The sequence below is a fragment of the Orcinus orca genome, chromosome 12 (assembly GCF_937001465.1).
Source record: "Orcinus orca chromosome 12, mOrcOrc1.1, whole genome shotgun sequence".
Lineage (NCBI taxonomy): Eukaryota > Metazoa > Chordata > Mammalia > Artiodactyla > Delphinidae > Orcinus > Orcinus orca.
The window spans coordinates 13,575,385-13,590,538 of NC_064570.1; the positions used below are offsets into that span (position 1 = coordinate 13,575,385).

General features: G+C 41.3%; 1 protein-coding gene across 1 annotated transcript in view; it reads left to right on the top strand.

Moving 5' to 3' along the window:
• SYNE1 (spectrin repeat containing nuclear envelope protein 1) overlaps window positions 1-15,154 on the top strand; it is a 464,259-nt gene that overhangs the window by 228,258 nt on the left and 220,847 nt on the right. Inside the window, exons 57-65 of the mRNA XM_049695244.1 lie at window positions 912-1,048; window positions 1,275-1,452; window positions 2,330-2,512; window positions 5,797-5,940; window positions 6,266-6,421; window positions 7,887-8,051; window positions 9,573-9,745; window positions 11,419-11,572; window positions 14,239-14,382. Coding sequence (XP_049551201.1) covers window positions 912-1,048; window positions 1,275-1,452; window positions 2,330-2,512; window positions 5,797-5,940; window positions 6,266-6,421; window positions 7,887-8,051; window positions 9,573-9,745; window positions 11,419-11,572; window positions 14,239-14,382 — 1,434 coding nt within the window. The remainder of the gene's footprint in view (window positions 1-911; window positions 1,049-1,274; window positions 1,453-2,329; window positions 2,513-5,796; window positions 5,941-6,265; window positions 6,422-7,886; window positions 8,052-9,572; window positions 9,746-11,418; window positions 11,573-14,238; window positions 14,383-15,154) is intronic.

Sequence of the window (15,154 nt, forward strand, 5' to 3'; positions counted from 1 at the left end):
CTCTCCTCCTTAATTTTTTTTGTTTTTACCTTGGCGCTACTATTATCCACATAGTCCCACTTAAATAACCTGCTGTCTTTACTAATTAGGCTCCTGGTGTGCCAGGAATTGTGCTAAGTATTTGACGCTGATGATCTCATTTGCTTCTTGTGACAAGCTATAAGGAGAAAGCTCTGGTTGCAGAGCACCTTGTGTAACTCAGTAGACCGTGGCCTTTATTTCAAAGGTGCACTTGTCAAATCCCAGCACTTTATTTTGGATTAAGTACTCACAGTACTGTGATTATTCACGTCTCTCTCTCTCATTTGTTAAACTGTGAGCTCCACATGCCAGACATTTAGCAGATACTTGATGACTGTATGAATGAAACTGGGAAATGAATAAATTACTAGTTAAATGAGACCTCTGGAATGTAAGAAATTCTTAATATGAAAGTTAACCATACAAACGACATAAAACCAGTTGCCTTATGTATTTTTTAATCCCAAATAAGTATTGCTTTTTTTTGAAATGATTTCTCTTCACCTTCACCTCACACCAACAATATTCATACACATCTTCCAATGGCCTAGGCAGACTGGTTTTTTTTTTTTTTTTTTTAAACAATTTAGGCTGTTTTTGCTTTTCTTTTTCCTGTCCCACTTTAAGTTACTTGACCACTTGATCACTTGACTACCCGGTAACATTGGATGCTCAGGTGGGTACCCATGCCTTGAACAGGATGCAGATTAACCGAGCGCTATTCTATGCCTTGGGGAGTCCTGAAAATAGGTCTCATTTCTTTACTGAATCTACTGTGTTGGGTTTTCCCTCACTAATAATTTATTATGTGATTTATGCATGTATAGTATGAGGATGTGGAAATTACCCAGTTTAAATGCTTGTTCCTCTGTCTTGTTATTTCCTAATAGGAGATACTGGTTGCTCTACAAAAAGCAGAGCCTCAGACAGAGGATCTCAAATCTCAGCTGAATGAACTTTGTCGTTTTTCCAGAGACCTGAGTACATACAGCAGAAAAGTTTCTGGCTTGATTAAAGAATATAATTGGTGAGCGTGAACCTTACTGATATTCAAAATATTTTCACACAAATAAGAAGCCAGAGGTTTGTTTATTTTAAGTTGTGAGTTCAGTAATAATATAAATTAATTAATCTTAAATACATTACCAAATGGTGTGAGGACATACTCAGGACTGTTGACTCTGTTGAACATTATTTTAATCTACTTTATCATTTCTTTTCCTCCCATTAAATGTTTCAAATCATGGTTTTAGTCTTTGTTTGCAAGCATCCAAGGGCTGTCAGAATAAAGAACAGATTTTACAGCAGAGGTTTCGAAGAGCCTTTAAGGATTTCCAGCAGTGGTTGGTTCATGCAAAGATCACTACAGCTAAATGTTTTGATATACCTCAAAATATTAGTGAAGTTTCAGCAAGTCTTCAGAAAATACAGGTGAGAGTGTGATCAATTAATTCTAATAATGGTGATGGGAATTCCCTGGGCATCCAGTGGTTAGGACTCCGCGCTTCCACTGGAGGGGGCACGGGTTCAATCCCTGGTCAGGGAGCTAAGATCCCACAAACCTTGCAGCCAAAAAAAAAAAAACTATCCAATAATGGTGCTTAAGTGGTTTAAAAAGGTGCCTCTAGGGCTTCCCTGGTGGCGCAGTGGTTGAGAGTCCGCCTGCCGATGCAGGGGACACGGGTTCGTGCCCCGGTCCGGGAAGATCCCACGTGCCGCGGAGCCGCTGGGCCCGTGAGCCATGGCCGCTGAGCCTGCGCGTCCGGAGCCTGTGCTCCGCAACGGGAGAGGCCACAACAGTGAGAGGCCCACATACCGCAAAAAAATAAAAAATAAAAAAATAATAAAAATGTGCCTCTAGATCTTTATAAGCATATTAAAGTTTGGCTTAAGAAACTCAGATTTCAGGTAAATCCCTGCTTTTTCAAGCACACAATTGATGTGTATGTGAAAAGAAACTAGTCCATTGATCTAAATGCATGCTATTTTTATATATTAATAGGGATTTAGGAAATAATAAAAGCTCTCTGTATGTGACAAGCATCGTGATTGAGCATTCTAGGCAGATTTTCTCAGTAATTTTCACAATAACCATATCAGTTACATAAGATTATTATTAGATATGATACATACATAATACAATAATACATAAAGTATTATTGTACAAATAGGGTAAGAGAACCTTAGTCATTTAATGTATACAATAAAAATTGTTTATTTCTTTTCTTTGGTTATGTTGAGAAATAAGTAGTAAATTCAATGAATAAAGCATTTTATTATGCCTAATCTCTTACCTTTTTCTTTATAGGAATTTTTGTCGGAAAGTGAAAATGGACAGCACAAGCTAAACATGATGCTTTCTAAAGGAGAACTTTTGAGTACTCTATTGACCAAAGAGAAAGCTAGTGGCATCCAGGCTAAAATTGCAACTGCAAAAGAAGATTGGAAAAACTTTCATTCAAATCTCCACCAGAAAGTATCTGCCCTAGAGGTATACTGTAGCCAACCACGTGGATGTGTTCCGTGCTGTCTGTTGTAGTTGTTGCCATTGTAGTTACAATACAGCGTATTGTATTCCATACTTCCGAATACCCTTGTTAATGATTTTGGTCATCCCTCTCTGAATATTAGTAGATAACTGAATGACTCTAAAAAACAGCTCAGTGTTGCAGTGTGAACCTCACTGAGGAATTTGATAGCTTCTTGCGTGGTAGGGGCAGTTATCACAGGCTTGCCCATGCACCATCCCACCAGGGACAACTGATTTTACTTTTAGGCAATATCACTTATTTTTTCATTTGAAATCCCTCAATTTAAGAAGTTGTCCTAAGAGAATTGAACAGAAATATCCACGTAAGGCAATGCTGTGGCTGAGATGGTGTAACTAATGCACATATCAGGTAGTAGGCTTTTGGAGCTCAGTATGCAAAGAGACAATGGTTATTTTATTTTATGCAGAGACAACGTAAATTGAATTTATTATAATCATAACATAATTTCTGCCACAGTGCAATTATATTTTTCTTGTGATCATCTGTTTTGTGTGCCAACTCTTCTCTTAGAGTAAAATTGTGAGGCACGGAGAGTATTCTTTTCCCTTTTAAAACAACACTTCCTAGCAGAATAGAGCCTTAATTTAATTATGGCCATAATTAATGCGGGCCATAATTGGATGTGCAGGGCCAGGGTGTCATGAGTGTCAACTGTGAATGGGGGACTTTGAGGGGTTTGACATTCACGTAAGATTTTGTGGGAAAAGCAACAAAGATAAGACCGGGGTTGACGATTAGGACCAGATAGTGGGATGTCTTGCATACTAAGCAATTTGACCTTGACTCTTGGCCAGAATTCCTTATCTGAACCCCAGAACAGGATTTATTTTCTCAGTTTTCACAAGGTTGGAACATAACCCATACCATTCTAGGTACATAGAAGAGAGATTAATTCATTACATACAATGGATACTTTAGGATACTAGGGCTTAATGCTAGGGTTGAGAAAGGCTGAGTGAGGAACCTACTGATCTTTAAGCCTTTTTTAAGTTTATCATGGAGATAAACATGTCAACTCTCTGGCTCCAGTGTAGACCAGAATGGCGAATAATAAGTAGCCGGAAAACCAGGGAAAGCTTTTCATAATGGTCCAGATGAGAGAGAGACAAGAGCCTGAATTAAAGAAATGATAAGGGATGGAGCTTTATCTCTAAAAGAAAACATAACAGGATTTGGCAAAGAATTCAATGAGGGGCCCAGGGAAGGAGAAGTTAACTTTAAGTCTTTGGTTTCTAGTTCAGAAGATGGCATGAATGGTGATGCCATGAACTGAGACATGAATATGACAGAAAAAGTAGTTTGGGAAGGGATAGAAAAGTTAATTCAATGTAATATATGTTAAATTTTATGGGCCTGCAATATACTCAGCAGGTAATGGCCAGGAAAGTAGCAGTGAAGGTGAGTTCAAAGTTCAAGAGAGAGGGTAGAGCTGTCAAAACAGTGAGTGAATATTTACCAGTCACTGTTGAAGACACTTAACATACATTAATGTGTTTAATCCTCATAACCATTCTCTGAGGTAGAGACTCTCTTATTTCTATTTTATGGTTGAGGAAATTAAGGCAAAAGGTGCTTAAATAATCTACCAAGTTCTCACAGCTAGTAAGTGTTGAAGACAAGGTGTAGACCCAGGCACTCTGACCTGAAGTGTTGTATGAATACAGTTCTGTAAATGGAAGGCTTTAAGTCTTTGTAGGTGGTCACTGAAGCCATTGGAGAAATAACAGGAAGATTATGCAGAGGGAACATTTGGTGGGAGGCCTATGCACCCCAAGGATAGGAAGCATATGAGGAGCATTAGGAATTGTTTGACTTAGTATCAAGCTGTCTTTATTCCTGTGCCCCAGGCCCTTTGCTCAGGCCTTCTGACTTCACTCCTTGGATGAGGAACCCAAACTCTTTACATGAGATCTCTGAGCCCCTACTGCTCAGTCCCGTGTCTTTGTAGCGCTAATTCCCGATCATGGTCCCCAGTTTTTCCTTTAGTGGCCCCATGAGACTCCAGTGGCAGGAAAATGGAAACACCTTGAATTTATAAATCTATTTAATTATTCAACAAATATTTGTTGAACGTCTTCCATTTGCCAAGGACTATTTCAAGCTCTGGAGATACAGCAAAGAATAAAACAGAATAGAACTCCCGCCCTCATGAAGCTTAAATTTTAGTAGAATACTCCAGGAGTTATCCTGGTATCTTACATTTGTGAAGCACTTTTAATTTTCCAAAGCATTCCCAGCTACCATCTCCCTAAGAGGGGACTGTGGCAGCATGACTGTCCCCACATTGTAGACACCGGGTCGGATACGTATGGAACCTTGAGCCTTTCTCCCAGGCTCCTGCAGTTCTTGCCACATAGATTTTTAAGCTAACCTTTGTGGATCTGCTCTTGACAATTCTACGCAAAGCTCTGATTTAAATTTAAATTTAAAATCCTTTAGCGGGTTCACATGGTAACATAAATTTCAAATTCACTTCAGTCTAACGTTTTTATAAATAATAGGGTGTAGATATAAACACCTTGGCTAAGGTGAAATGGTACCATATAAAACTTTATCAAATACATGTGACGGCTACAAATTATCAGTGAAAATGGTGACAGCATTCTTATGTAGCGGACACACAATACTGTTTCTTGTTTCTTGTATCTTTATAAATCAGAATAAGCAAATTGTTTATTAAAAACATAATAAGCATATCAACCATATGCTATTTCTTGTTTCACCATTAATCAAAATCAGCAAAATGTTTGTGAGGACTTATTTATATTCCTGCAAGGTGACCACCATGATATGTCCCAGGAAGTGTCAGACACAGCCCTCCCCTCTTGGAGTTCGTAATCTACTTGCAGGCAGGCTCGCTGGCATGAGATGAAAACTCACAATCCAGCCCAGTCCATGATAAAGGATGCAGTGACTGGTGTAAACAACAAATGTGACAGAGGCTGAGAAGGGGGCGTGTATGAACTCTGAGGTGGGCTGGATAATGAGGGAAACATTCATTTATTAAAAAGTAGAACTTAAAAACCTCTAAAGGGTTGTTCACAAATTAGCCTGGTACCAAGGTGAAGGATAGAAAGTTCCAGACATTGGGGACAGGAAAAGAAGGGGAGATGGGTGGGGAGGTCAGGTTGGGGTGGGCTTTGAATGCCAAGTGAAGACTCTGGACTTGCTATTAACATTTGTTTTTTTTTTTTGGTCCCTAACACTATCCAAAACCTCATAGAATCTGAAGATCCAGATGAAGGACTTTGAAGTCAGTGCTGAGCCTGTACAGGACTGGCTGAGTAAAACCGAGAAGATGGTGCATGAAAGCAGCAATCGCCTGTACGATCTGCCGGCCAAGAGGCGGGAACAGCAGAAGCTGCAGGTGATTAGGCCCTCAGCCCGTCTGGCCCGCCCCCAGCTACCACGCATTCAGATCAGAGGCACGCGAGCGCCCTGGAGTTAGATTTTGCCGTCCTGAGCTAGAGTGCACCCGTCCCCAGTTTCAGATGTCCTGTCTTCCAGCTATCCTTGGAGGTGTGATTTGTCCCGTCCTGTAGTCCACGCTGTGCGTAGCTTGGAAATAATACCGCGCCTTTGGGGCACACCTATCACTCGCCCGCGTTTGCTTCCTCGGTCTCGGGGCCGAAGCTTTGTCTGCGATGTGCTCTTCCCCAGCCTCTTAATAGCGACTTGCTTGTGCTTTTCAGTCTGTCCTTGAGGAAATAAACTGCTACGAGCCTCAGCTCCACAGGCTGAAAGAGAAAGCTCAGCAGCTGTGGGAGGGCCACGCGGCCAGCAGGAGCTTTACGCACCGAGCGTCACAGCTGTCTTCTCAGTATCTAGCTCTAAGCAATTTCACAAAGGTAACGCCTGCCGCGTGCTGTGTGTGAGCGTGGGGCGCCGGGGCAGGGCCGAGGCGTGTAAGTGCTCTCCCTAGCCTTGCAAGCCCAGCCAGACATTTGTGCTGCATCATCTCAACATGCTTGTCTGAAAAGAGCAAAGGAGGTTTCAAACATCGAAGAGACTTCCCATCTCTATGGTTGCACAAAATATTCCCTTTAATCCTGAAGAGGTATGTTCCCCAGAGCTTTTATCTGGAAGACTCAAAGCATAAACATAAGGCAGAATTCAGAGTATTGTGTCTAAAGATATGCAGATTAAATTACTTTAGGAAAACAGGGATTCAGAGCAGTTTAAATTTACTTCGTGGACTACATAGAGTGAGTGGGGGATCGTGTTTTCCATTTGTCTCAATTCTTTATATTCATTGCGTAGTAGTCAAAGATGTATTGATTGAGAGTTTCAGCTCAGATTCTAGAGCAGAGCTCAGAATTGACAATGATTCCTATAACTGATTAAAGCGCTTTTCTAACAGCTTAGAAAAAAAGTAAATGGGATCCCACAGCGACCTCACTTAGAGCATTCAGCAGACCCATCGTGAACTTTGTTGGGCGGCCTGCCCTGAGCTTTATGGCCTTGTAACATTTGTTCCCTATATTTCCCTTTTGTATTTCAGATCTGAGAATGTAGGGAACCTGCTGTAACTTGGCTTTGCCTGTTTTAGTGTGGGCTCACTCCTGGCCTGCTGTTTTCATCCCCAATAAAACATCCTTGAGACAGCCAAATAGTATAGGTGCTGGAGTAAAAGAGTCTGTGTTTACACCAATGTTTTCTACTTTTTTTGTCTTTAGAAAATCTGGCACATATCTGAAATTAGAATAAATTAAGGCCATCTTTCTATTCCTTTGTATTTATTTAGATACCAAAAAATCAATAGATACTCAACTGCTTTAAGAGCTGACAATTATATTCATAAAATCTTCACTGTTGGATATAAGCTTTAATAACTAAAACCACATTTACGGTCCCAATTTAGGGATATTACAGAATCTCAGACAATCGTTTTTTTAGAACTGGCTACAGTGTAGGTCATGTGGGTATGTGGTGTCAGTTGAGCCAAATGTGATCATGTGAGAGCAGAAACAACTTCAGTGGGCTTCCCAGACAAGGTGTGAGGAAGACAGTAATGAAATTTCTGAAAAATATCCCAGTTGTCGTAAACAAGAGTAGCGAGTAAGCTGAGGGACACTAAATTGTCATTGTAATCTTTCTGCTTCTTGACCCAATTATTCTCATATTTTTACTCTTCTTAGAAAGCTATTTCACATCTCATAGATTCATACAGCCTTGCGTCGTATCTGTGAGCCTATGGACCTATGGCTGATGGCAGTTATTTGGAACAAAGGGTTAGCTTTGCAATCTGAGTAGCTTCAGGGTGTGGAGTCTCTGTGGAAGGGACCGCTGGAAAACGATTTCTGTCATTTCCAGGAGAAAGTGTCAAGACTGGACAGAATTGTTGCAGAACACAATCAGTTCTCCCTCGGGATTAAAGACCTGCAGGACTGGATGACAGATGCAGTCCACATGCTGGACTCTTACTGCCACCCGACCTCTGACAAGAGCGTGCTGGACAGCAGGGTGCTCAAGCTTGAGGTGTGCCTTTTACCAGAAATGTCTCTCATTTACAGAATTTGTTTTTCTCAAAAGTTCTTGAGTCTCTGTCTGATATGATAATGTTACACTCTGTCCATGAGAAATCCAAGAACTCCGTGGATATGATCCTGTTTGCATAGGGAGGCTTTGCCTAAGCACTCCTGAATCGATTGAGCTCAGATATACTCAGTCATAAATACTTTACAAAAATTAAAATAAAATAAGGAAATTTCCTGGCAGTCCAGTGGTTAGGACTCTGTGCGTTCACTGCTGAGGGCGTGGGTTCAATCCCTGGTTGGGGGAATAAGGTCCTGCAAGCCGCATGGCGTGGCCAAAAAAAATAAAATTTTTTAAAAAAACATTTTTAATAAAAAATAACAACCCCAAAATGGTTACTTGCTTGATATAGCCAGTTAAGAGGCTAGTTTCAAATTACATCACAGGCACATTTATTCTGAGAAATACTTGGTTGAAACATTTTATCGGGCAAAACCTTTCCCATCTTGTTCAACTCTCTTGCCTGCCTGTATCAGTTAGTCCGTTCTTCTCCCATCACAAGATATTAGTTCTGTGTTAGTTTACGTTTGTGATAAAGCAATCATTCTGCATTCATTCACCTGTCATTTATACACTGGGTGTCTTCTGGGAGACTGGCATTGTGCCTTGCTACCAAAGATTCAAAAATGAATAAAATACGGTCATTGCCCTCAAGGATTTCATTGTCTGAGGCTGGAGGCTGAAACACAGAAGACAGTAATAATAATTACTGTGCTATGGACACACAGAGGAGCGGAGCTGGGCAAGGGGCATCGGGTGGAGAGTTGAGGCAGGTTTCTCAGAAAGCCTGATACCTCAGCGGAGATTTCAGAGTGGGACCAAAAGAGCAAAAGCTGAAGAAAGCCGACAGCGTGGTATGTGAGTCGTTACTAGCAGTTCTTTCCTGCTGCAGCAGAAGCCGATGGCCATGACTGGCCGAAACTGAATCTGGAGAGGTTGCAAGGTCCAGATGAGAGAGAGAGATGAAACTTTACCTTTCAGGTGATAAACACCAGTTTTATAACTTTGAATTCAAAGATCCTTCTTATATAGAAAAAGAAGAGTGCTTGTGAAGAACGTGAAATATATAAATTAATATATAATATGAATTAAGCTATTTCTTTCAGTTTGTTGTGTGAGAGACCTTCACCTTTCTAGAGCTCTTCATCCAGTGACCTTTGAGAATTCAGGAATCCTATAGTCATCTATTTTTCTCTTATTAACAAACAGTAAAATGAAACTTCAGTGGAAATTAGGGATTATTCAGAGAATAATAATGACCTGAAAGGCCAAGGCCACTCAGGCTGGTGCCTGGTTACTGGCACCACCAGCAAGTGACTCTCCCGTCCTCCGCCTGGTAAGCCTGAGAGCACCGGGGCTCAACCCAACTGCAGATCATCTGCTATCCACAGGGACTCTGAAATATTTAAAGCTAGAAATGTTAAATAAGCAAATGACAAAGGACTTCTGTACCTGCTTTTACAGGCTCTATTATCAGTGAAACAGGAAAAAGAGATCCAGATGAAAATGATAGTGACCAGAGGGGAGTCTGTCCTTCAGAATACGTCTCCGGAAGGCATTCCTGCCGTTCAGCAGCAGGTGCAGAGTGTGAAGGATATGTGGGCGTCCCTTTTGTCTGCAGTGATTCGTTGTAAAAGGTTAGTGAAGCTGAAAGGCTGCTGGGAAATCATTGCTAAAAGATCTACAGGGAAGCAGCCGCATAGCACAGGGAGATCAGCTCGGGGCTTTGTGACCACCTGGAGGGGTGGGATAGGGAGGGTGGGAGGGAGGGAGATGCAAGAGGGAAGAGATATGGGAACATAGGTATATGTATAACTGATTCACTTTGTTATAAAGCAGAAACTAACACACCATTGTAAAGCAATTATACCCCACTAAAGATGATAAAAAAAAAAAAAGATCTACAGGATAGCTCAGTAACAGACTGTCCCGGGGTTCTCCCTTTCTCTCTCTCCGCCCCCTCTTTCTCTCTCTCTATTGCCCTGCTCCGTTATTTTTGCCTCCCTTTCTTCCTTCCTGCTTCCCTCCCTCCTTCCTTCCTTTTCTCTTTTCTTCTTGGAACAAAAGAAACCGGCAGGTGCGATCTTTCATTTAGGTTGAGCTGCAGTCCTATGTCTGTGTTTTCATATAACTACATGTTTCTTAGTGTTGATGTTCACTGCTTAAAAAGTCAAAGATAAATGCATGTTTAATCATGTGAAGATATATTAGTTAAAACCAATCAGTTTACTTGGGAAGTAGCCCCAGAAAACACCAGTAGGTGGTGGGAACAACACGTGAGAGAGGAAGGGCAGCCAGTAACATGGGCAGCTGGAGCTTACTCCCAGCAGGCGTTGCTGGGAGCCAGTGTAGATAGAGCGTGTCTGGGAATTACCCATGGAGAGCAGGGGAGCTGGAATGTTTGTAAACAAACTGCCATGAGTCAGGCAGGCAGTCGAGGATTGCCTCCAGGGGACGACAATCCCTGGCATTTCTTGCCTACAGTGCCCTCAAGCTGAGAGGGCACCAGGGACCAAAGGATGCCCTCGGGCCAAGAGGGCAAGGAGTGGGCCTTTGGAGGACCGGTTGGCAGCGTAGTGCAGGGGCTGGTCGGGGGGTGGGTGGAGCGCAGAGTGTCTGCTACAGAAGGGTTCAAGCCTGTCAGTAAAGTTAGACACAAATGATTAACGGAGTTAAACATGTAACATCTGCATTGAGAGAAGGAAGTGCTTAATTGATCAGTAAGAGAAATCATCAGGTTTTAATAATTAGACCAATTCAGGAAATGTTAGCCTATATCATTTGTGATTTTCTGATTTTTAAATCTCATGCAAGATAGTGACTATGCTTGTTCTTGTTCGGTTCTTCCTTCCTTCTTTTATTACTTTTTTTTCCTCTCCTCTGGATGTCCTCCTCAACTTCATGGAGTTAAATATTGCTTCTCTTTCTGCCCTGAGTCTTGGCTCCGAAAAGCCTCGCTCAGGGCATCTCTCCTGGTTTTGTCTTCAGGCCTCTCCCAGTGTCTTGTGTGACCTGGTTCCCTGACTATATATATATATAAAAGCTGACTCCAGGTTTTATATCCAGTCCCTCTTCTCTACCCGTTGGCCTGGACTTCACTGACCCTTGCTTCTCAAGGCTGTGCTTGCCAGGGACCCAGGCTCGGACTTGATAAGCCACAGCCATTCAGCCCCTCTCAAGCCTGCCCCCGTCCTTATCTATGGGCTTCCTGCTGGGGGAGTAGACAGAACCAACACAGTGATAGAGGTCAGACAGATTGAATGTACATGGCTTCTCAGTGTAGATTACTGTCCTTTCAATTACCTTTCAGTCAACTTGAAGGAGCTCTTTCTAAGTGGACAAGTTATCAGGACGATGTTCGACAGTTTTCCAGCTGGATGGACAGTGTGGAGGCCAGCCTAAACGAATCCGAAAGGCAGTATGCAGAAGTGCGGGAGAAAACAGCCGCTCTCGGCAAAGTCAAGGTGGGACCTGGATTTCAGATTCCATTTGTTTTCTGACAGGTGCTTCAGAATTGCCATAGTTGTACAGAAATGTGCTCACCTGAATCCTAGGGCTGTCCACATAGGCAAACTCTATTTGAGGGCTTTACTATAATTTCTAATGGCTTCTCAACCCAAACTTTTGTTTGTGGCTATTTTGTTAGTGAGTGAAAATGTCCTCTTCCAGGAAAACCTCATAGACGCATGTTTTATGATATATTTAAAATTTGGCAACTTGTAATAACTTTTCATATCTTCAGCCGGCTCATCATTTGGAAGTAAAAGTACTTTCTTTTCTATCACATCCTTTTCTATTTGTACTTTTGTATATTTTTCACAATGCTTATATTAATACAGTACTACATGTAAAGATTAATAGATAGATGGATAGCTTGATGGTAGATAGATAGATAGGTAGGTACTGGAGGTATGTTCTTAAACCTCTTTTTTGTTGATATTAGTATTCACACATAACATTTTGGAAACCTTTGATTTATTCGTCTAGGGCATATTCATTGGATGGCCTGTTCTACCTAAAACGTATTGTGTCCTAAACAGTACTTATTATCTTCTACCCCAAATCCTTCACACTCCTGTATTCTTGGTGTCAGTTCTTTTGTGTCACCCCACACTGAATACCCGAAACTGGGAACCTCATTTCCCCACCTCCTTCTTTCTTACCCCCGCTTTGAATTAGGCAGTAGGTCTTGCTGATTCCAGTTCAGAAATGTCTCCTGACTCTAATCTATCCTTTTCCTAAACTGCAACAGCTCACCTCATCTCTTGTCTCCATCTCCCGTTATCTTCATATAAAGGTGAATGTCTCTCCTTCCTGCCTGAGAGTTCCGTTGCTTTCCACTGTTTACAGTATCGTACCAATCTCCCTCCTCTAGTTTGTAAGAATGTTAATAATCTCTTTGCCAGCCTCATTTTGCTTGCTCTCCCACCCTCCTTCCACCCTTGTGCCAGTCTTACTGTATTTCTCACTATTTCCTGAATGTACCACATTAAATGGAATTAAACAATTCCATGCCTTTGCAGAATCTCTTCCCTCTTTCACAGAATACTTTAGCTGTGCCCTGGCGCCTGGCAACCTTCTACTTACCTTTCTGAATTAGTTCAGAAGCTATCTTTTCTATGATACCACCACCACCCGAGGCTTAATTAGTTCTTCTGTTCTCTGTTGTTCATATCTCTTTATCAGTTTTATAGAATATATGCTTATATACCTCTCTCCCTCAGTGGATAAAGATGCTTAATTTTCTTTTTATCCTATGCATTTGGCTCTCTGTCTGACACAGAGCAAATGCTGAGTAAAAGCTATTTGAATGACTAAATGGCCTTACGTGACCTATGGCAAATCACTTAACATTTCTGGGTTTGCATGACTGTTTGCATCTGAAAATTAATCTACTCATCATTATCTACCCATTATATTGTTATAATGATCTATTGCTATATTAATGATTCATCTATTCAATAAATGCAGGCATTGTCCTCGATTCCAAGTAAATAAAACTGACAAAGGTTGTATTCTGGAGGGGACATCTATACTCATCCGAGAATGCATGAATAAACAAATAATTAGAACTGGTGATAAGTGCCCTGAAGAAAACACTGCATGTTATGAGAGAGAGTCATTGGGACAGGGCAATTATGGACTGCTTGGAGTCGGGGGAGGGGGAGGGGAGACTGGAAAGGCGTCTCTGAAATAGTAGACGGAAATGATGCCCTAAGGAAGTTAGTGCAGAGAAGTCAGTCTGGGGAGGAGGTGGGAAAAGAGCATTTCAGATGGAATAATCAGCACGTCCCTGAGGAGGGAGAGAACTGACTCAGATAAAAGGGAGCTAGAAGAAAGGCTGGGTGTTGCTGGAGCCGAGAATCAATGGATGGCTGTTGCCAGGCAGAGGGGCCAGGGACCAGATCCTGCATTGCCATGAGGATGCTAGCCTGTGGATTTTCTACTTGATCCTGACGGCTTTGGGAAGATAATCAATGTTTTAAGCTGGGGAGTGACACGATTCCCTTTAGGATCTTACAATCTTTTATCACTCAAGCTGCTGTGTGGAGTGTGGACAAAGGGACTGGGCAGGAACTCGGGGCAGGGAATCTGCCTAGCAGGGTATTGCAAAAGTCCAAGTGAAAGGTGATAGCAGGCGGCGGCTGGGGGTTTGCAGGAGACAGGAGAACACATGTCAGGATACAGTGAAGAGATAGAACTAACAGGATTTCATCATGGATGGAGGGAGAAAGGGTGACTCCAGTGGTCTGAATTGACCAGCTGGGTGGGAATGGTAGCATTTACTGTTTGAAAAAAGACTGAAGGGGAAGGAGGTTTATTGGTGGCTGGGGAAGGATGGGAATGGAGTAGAGGTCAAGTGCCCATTTTTGGACAAATTAAGTTTGAGGTTTCCAAGTCAACTGGAATGAGAATCTCAGAGACAGTTCTGGGCCAGATATCAAATACACCCCCCGACCCTAGATGATATAGATATAGATGGATGGATAGAGTGATCTATCTATCTGTCTACAGATAGATAACCTGAGATCACTTGCCAAGTATGCAGTTAAAATATCCTAATTTTAATAGTACCATTGATATGATTATATATGCACCAATTCCTTTGTTTTTTTTTAATGTTCTCTAGTTATTAAATGAAGAAGTGCTGAGCCACAGCAGCTTGCTGGAGACCATTGAAGTCAAAGGAGCTGGCATGACAGAGCACTACGTCACCCAGTTAGAATTCCAGGACCTGCAAGAACGATACAGAGACATCAGAGAGCGGACCAAGGTATGGCTCACCGTGTTCCACACAAACCCACTGAAAATGCAGTGTTTGGAGCTGTGCTTATTTAAAGACTCGTTTATCTGGGGCAATGACAGCCTTGTGAAAACATATAGAACAAAAAAATGCAAAATGAATTTTAATACTTTGAATACCCCACTGGCAAAACCCTCAACTATTGTTAGCATATGAAAGTTACTGAAGGAAAATAATTCTCAATTAAAAAGTCCTAGAGATGTACCTATTGTAGAAAAATTGGGGGCAGCTTCTTAATAAGGAAGACTCATAAATTCTTTAATATGTCTGCTGATGACAATTTTCTAAAGCCGGAAATAATCACCAATAATATTTATAATACTGTGCTTTATTTATTTCTTTGTGAACTTTCAGCACACCTTACTTTATTAGACAAAGTACATGAAAAATTAAATCCACAGTGAGTCCAAATCCTCACTGAAGTCACAATATAAGAATTTCAGTTTTCTTCATTAGAAAAAATGTATTTTTATGACAAATAAAGTTAATTCATTTTTTGGCATATCCATGTTACATTTCCTAAGGAATTCAGAGATCAGGAAGTTAATTCAAGAAAGTGATCTTTAAGACCCCTTTGACTCCTAATATTATGTTTTTTTATATTTTTTGCCTAAATCTTACTGTTTTACTTTTCTAGGAAACATTCATATTTTAATGACTTAATAATCATGCTTTTCTAAAATTCCAAAAGTGAGTTCTTACAGTACATTGAAACTGCATGTAGAAATGTATCCCCATCTTA